The 6,126-nt window shown below is 38.5% G+C and overlaps 1 protein-coding gene across 1 annotated transcript; it reads left to right on the top strand.

Moving 5' to 3' along the window:
* The first annotated feature begins 4,241 nt into the window (after nt 1–4,241).
* LOC145106112 (uncharacterized) lies at nt 4,242–5,135 on the top strand. The gene has a single exon (XM_079043154.1). It carries the CDS (start codon nt 4,242–4,244, stop codon nt 5,133–5,135), a length of 894 nt encoding a protein of 297 aa, XP_078899280.1.
* Nucleotides 5,136–6,126: the final 991 nt, after the last annotated feature.

Raw genomic sequence — 6,126 nt, 5'->3', positions numbered from 1 at the left:
GCTTAGGCCCTAAGCAAAGGAGCATTAGGGTTTTCCCTAAACCCTAGATCCCTCAGCTATATAAGGAGCCTCCCAGCTCTCAAAATCGGTCACCACTTCTTTGAAGAAACCCTAGGGCCGAAATTGCATACTCTCTCTACCCTCTCTCCTTCAAGTTTCCTGATTGCTAGTTCTTGGGTGTGATTCCATTAGAGGCATTACATTTGTGGTGCTAAGCTTCCAAGAAGATCAAGATCAAGATCAAGAGGATTATCAATTGTTTGCTATAACAATTGAAAGGTATGTAACTCTTAAACCCTAGTTTGTTAATTTCGAAATTAGCCTCTCTCCTCTAGGGTTCTTGTTTGCAATTCAAAGTTGTATGTTCAATAGTTAAAACATAGATCCAAAGTAGGTTGCATGTGAACTTAGGAATTGTTTTCTGGTTTATTTGTTTTACCTAAATCCCATCAATTTATGCACCTAACAAGGACTACCCATACATCTATGGGGGGAACAAAATTTTGCAGCAATTACTAAGGGCTATGGAGTCACAATTGCACCATTTGATGATATTCCACATCGGGTTGATCTTTCCTATGTAAAGATTGGTATACTTACCGATAGAAGGAAGAGGATTAATGATGAGATATATGTGGCCTTTGAAGGAAACATGATTAAGGTGGGTATCATTGAATTCGACGAGGACTGGTTCCCGTTCAAGTTCGACCCAGGTAAAGACTATTATGAGGAGGATACCCAAAGTGATGATGAGGTAGAAGATGGTGCGGAGGAGGATGAGGAGGAGGAGGACGGGGTATCAGATACATGGATTGAACATGGGCAACAGGAAAGGGAGGAAGGTGAAATTGATCCAGAAGGTAACTGTGTTGATGACAACATGACGGCCATGGATGGGGTAGACAATGATTGGAGATCACCGGAGATGAACAAGGAACCAGAAATGAATAAGATCGCTTTATCGCCGGAGGGGATGCCGACGATGGTGAAGGAAGTTCAAAATTCGCCTGAAAGCGGGAAATGTGCTTTGGAAATCCCCAACGTGTCAGAGGAAGGAGAATCGTCGCATAGAAAATATGAGTCAATAACTGGTAACGGTAATATTCTTTCTCCCAACATTCTCTCTCCCCAAAATAGGGGCGATCATGTGGAGGTCAATCCAACTGAGTCATGTCAATCCACTCCGAGATACCCTAGTAAACTTAATGGGCTACCCCAAGGATGCTTGGGCCTTTTCCATCATTCATTGGTGATGGACTTCCCAGAAATTCGGCCTAATTATCCCAAGCAGCAAATGGATCCTTAGGTAAAAGAAAACGATATGAAATGGTTGGATCATTATTCCCATTGAATACAATCCTCCCGATGGTGAGCCTCATTGAACCAGATACCGATCAAGACACAGCTCCACTACTCCATCAGATGCAAACTGAAGAGATTAATCCCACCCCAAATGTAATCGATCTAAATGCAAATCCTAATGTCGCTTCCAACTGCCCATATACGATTACTCATAGGTCCTCCTCTATGGAAGTGATCAAAACAGCAGATATCGGAAAAGAATTGGGTTTTGAAATTGATTCAAGGGATCCGATTTTGTTGGATGTAATGGGTAAAACTGGAGAGATAAACGTAGCCCAATGAACTGTTTGAGTCTAAATGTACGGGGCATAGACGAAAACTATAAGGTTCAATGGGTTAGGCGATTAAAATCCAAAAATCGCACAATGTTTATGGGCATACAGGAAACACAATTATCTAACATCAATGACATTGATGTTGGAGGATGTTGGGATGATGACGAACTTTCGTATGCAGCAACGCCATCAACTGGGAGATCAGGTGGATTATTCTGCATATGGGACTCCCGTCTATAGTAGGTGGATGAAATCATTACAACAAGGCATCTCCAAATCACGATTGGTAGATGACATGGTGTGCAAGGGCAACTGATCTTTGCAAACGTGTATGGCCCCCACAATCCAAAAGACAAAAGGAAGCTCTGGGAAGACCTGAGGTGGATTAAATCCGAAAAAAATGGTATGTGGGTGATTTTTGGAGATTTCAACATAGTGAGAAGAGCTGGCGAAAGATACAATTCTCAATGTAATAAATCGGAAGCTTTTTGGTTCAACCGGTTTATTGAACAAGAAGACCTACATGATTTGAAGATGGGAGGTCACAGATACACCTTATTTTGTCAGGTCGATGTCAAGATGAGTAAACTTGATCGATTTTTAGTTTGCTCTAACTTCCTGAATCAATTTCCTTCAGCTTCGGTTACTGCCTTACCAAGAGAAACCTCAGACCACTGCCCTATTACTCTACAAACAGCCATTGATGACTTTGGAAAAGCTCTTTTCCGATTTTTTAACTCTTGGATGAACAGAGATGGATTTGAGCAAATTATTCGAGACTCATGGAAAAAATTTAAGGGATACGGGACCCCTGATGCATATCTGGCTGCAAAACTTCGATTCTTGAAAAATGAAATCAAAGCATGGAGAGGAAAAGACTACCCATGTGAGGTTGAGGAGTTAAGAAAGCTCAAGCACAGGGCACACGAATTGGATGTAGTGGCTGAACATCGAACACTGTCAAATGAGGAAATTAGTGAAAGGAGAGTTGGACTTCAGCATATCACTGAATTGGAAAAGATGATGATGATTGATCTAAAACAAAAGGCTAGAATAAAGTGGATTATAGATGGAGATGAGAACACCCGTTTTTTTCATGGTTATGCCAACAATAAGAAGTGCAAGAATCGTATACATGGTCTGCTTATTGATGGATCCTGGAACACCAATGCATCATCAATTAAAAAGGAGGTGTTCGAATTCTACCAGAAGAAGTTCCAGGAAAGGTGGCCATCCCGACCAAAAATCATTAGCAGCAACTTTAGAAGACTTGACTCCATCTCTAGCTCTAGAATTGAGGCGCCTTGTACACCGGAAGAAGTCAAATGTGCAATCTGGGCATGTGGAAATGATAAGGCACCAGGACCAGATGACTTTACTTTTAATTTCATTAAGAAATACTGGGATGTATTGCAGGAAGATATCTTAAAGTTTGTGAAACATTTCAAGAGACATGGCAGATTCGAAAGAGGGTGTAATTCCTCGTTCATTACCCTAGTGCCAAATATCAAAGACCCACTACATATTGGTGATTATAGACCAATCAGTCTAATTGGTTGTCTATACAAAATAATCTCAAAGATTCTTGCTAACAAGCTCAAAGGGGTGATTAGCATGAATATATGAGAGGTCCAATCGGCGTACGTGGAAGGATGTAACATTCTAGACGGACCACTCATAGTCAATGAATTATGCTCTTGGGCGAAGAAAGTGAACAAACAAATCCTATTGTTCAAGGTAGATTTCGACAAAGCCTTTGACTCGGTAAACTGGGAATATCTTGAATCAATACTTCTACAGCTAGGATATGGAGATAAGTGGCGCATGTGGATTAGAGGATGCCTTCAATCATCCAGACTATCGGTGCTTGTAAATGGCTCTCCAACAGAAGAGTTTGAAATGCAAAAGGGTGTGAGGCAGGGTGATCCACTATCATATTTCCTGTTCATACTAGCAATGGAAGGTCTCAACATTGCCATGAAGGCGGCAGGTGATAAAAGTATATTCAAGGGAGTCAAAATACCACAATCGGGGACCGTTATCTCACATTTATTTTATGCTGATGATGCCCTATTCATTGGAGAATGGAGTGAAGATAACATAAAGAACCTAGCAAGGGTATTAAGATGTTTTCATGTTGCATCAGGATTGAAAGTCAACTTCAATAAGTCAAAGGTTTTTGGCATCGGAGTTGATATGCAGCAAGTTACTCGATGGGCATCCCCACTAGGGTGTGAACCTGCCTCATTGCCATTCACATATCTAGGAGTCCCGGTGGGAGCAAACATGAAATTAAAGAGACACTAGAAGCCCATAATAGAGCGATTCTATGCGAAACTCTCTCCATGGAAAGCAAAGACCCTCTCTTTTGGTGGTAGACTGACCCTCGCTAAGGCGGTACTTGGAAGTTTACCATCTTATTTCTTTTCGTTATTTGTTGCACCATCTTGAGTCATTAAAGTCTTGGAGAAAATTAGAAGACAATTTATCTGGGGTGGCAGTGATAATAAGCATAAAATTAGTTGGGTTGCTTGGGAGAAAATCGTGGCACCAAAGGATAAAGGTGGTTTGGGTTTGGGCTCACTTCGAGCCTTTAACCTATCAATGATAGTTAAATGGTGGTGGAGAATAAAAACAGATAAATTGGCACTATGGAGACAAGTTATTATGGGCATCCACAATCTTAAAAACAAGACTGAAGATCGATTATCTAAGAAATCGATCCCCGGAGTGTGGAACAATGTGGCTGGAGCAAATAATGAATTACAAAAGTTTGGAATAAACTTCCAGGATATTTTGGAAAAACAGGTGAACAATGGAGATGATACTCTGTTTTGGATGGATACATGGTGTGGCAGTGAGCCCCTTAAAAATAATTTTCCAGATCTTTACCAATTGGAGCGACATAAATCCTGTAAAGTTAATGAGAGAATACAATTAGTAAGCCAAACATGGGATTGGAGAACTCCTCCTATACCGGCTGATCAGATGCACAGTCTCCAAATGTTGCTCTCTACAATTGGTGGGTTTCAACCAACTAGGGAAGCAGATAAATGGAAATGCAACTTATCTAGTGATGGTGTTTACCATGTGAACACCTTAAGAGCAAAAATTGACCAGCTAGAACCGGCGAATTCTGAAGTAATCATACCATGGATACATGAAGTACCAATAAAGGTCATAACTTTTATTTGGAGAGAAAATTTGGGGCGTATTTCGACCAATGCTGCACTGAGGAGAAGAGGAGTTCAAATCCCAAATATATTATGCCCACAATGCTTACAACAGGATGAAGATATTGGACATCTTATGATTCGGTGCCCCTTGGCGCTGACAGTGTGGGAATTGATCTTTGAGTGGTGTGATATTCCTTACCCACAATTTGACAACATTGGCGACCTTATCAGCTTTGCAAAGAACTGGGGACGATGCCCAAAAAGGAGAAACAACCTCATCGGTGTTTGCTATGGCACAATGTGGCTGTTATGGAAATCATGATGTGATCGGGTGTTCAAAAACATTCACTCCAATCCTATGTTGGTAGTGGACAAGGTGAAGACCTCAGTATACTCGTGGCTGATACATAGGAGAAATAAATGTCATTATAGCTGGGTAGAATGGACTATATGTCCATTACAATGCATGTAAAAGTATAAACAATGAATTGTAATCCTCCTCCTGTTTTCTCTTCTTGTTCCACCTAGTATCTTGCTAGGCGGTCTTTGTTTTTTAAAAAAATTTGTATTTGAGGAGAATTATATTCGATTGGATATTAATTTGTTTTTTTAGTTATTAGTTGTAACAGGGAAAAAAAAAAAGAAGGAAATTGTGGCTATGATTTTTTTTTTCTTGAATCATTTATGAATATAGTTGTTGTATATCAATAGATTGTTCTTGATTCTTTTATGATTATAAATGTCTTGTTTTCTTATATATTTTGTTTTGTTCATTAATGATTATAAATATTGGACTTTTTATCATTACATTGTATATTTACAAATATATTTATTTATGATTATAAGTATATATCGATTTTTCATTTCTAAAAACATTTAGGTAAAAAAAGTAATTCAATTCAATTAAACTATATTCTGATTTATTCGTTTATGAATAAAATCATATAACACAAAAGATTATTATTTGTTTATTAATTTACTAGAATACCAATAAAAATTGTTTTAAATTTCGTTAACAAGAAAAAAAAAACAACTAATCCTTTTTTTAGGTAACTACACTACCTTCATTATTGCAATTATAAATTTATTTTGAGTATGTTACAATTTAGTTTCAATATAATGTTATTATTTTACTCTTATAAAATAATTGGTGTAGAAATGTCTTCTTGTAAACTACTTTTTAAGGTTTAGATAGGAAATAGGATGTTATATTTAACAAATAAAAATAAAATGTTTATCACAGAGAAGCACCTTAGGTCAGTGTTCTGTGTTTGTGACAGAGTCATCATATTGTCCGTCGCTAATGCTGCTTG

The sequence above is a fragment of the Lactuca virosa genome, chromosome 4, assembly GCF_052849685.1.
Source record: "Lactuca virosa cultivar CGN04683 chromosome 4, Lactuca_virosa_CGN04683_v6, whole genome shotgun sequence".
NCBI classification, from domain to species: domain Eukaryota; kingdom Viridiplantae; phylum Streptophyta; class Magnoliopsida; order Asterales; family Asteraceae; genus Lactuca; species Lactuca virosa.
The sequence above is the reverse complement of the archived record's forward strand: the minus strand, read 5'-3'. Positions and strand labels throughout refer to the sequence as shown.

Coding starts and splice junctions, on each gene's coding strand:
- LOC145106112 (XM_079043154.1), top strand. CDS start 4,242: ATGATAGTTAAATGGTGGTGGAGAATAAAAACAGATAAATTGGCACTA.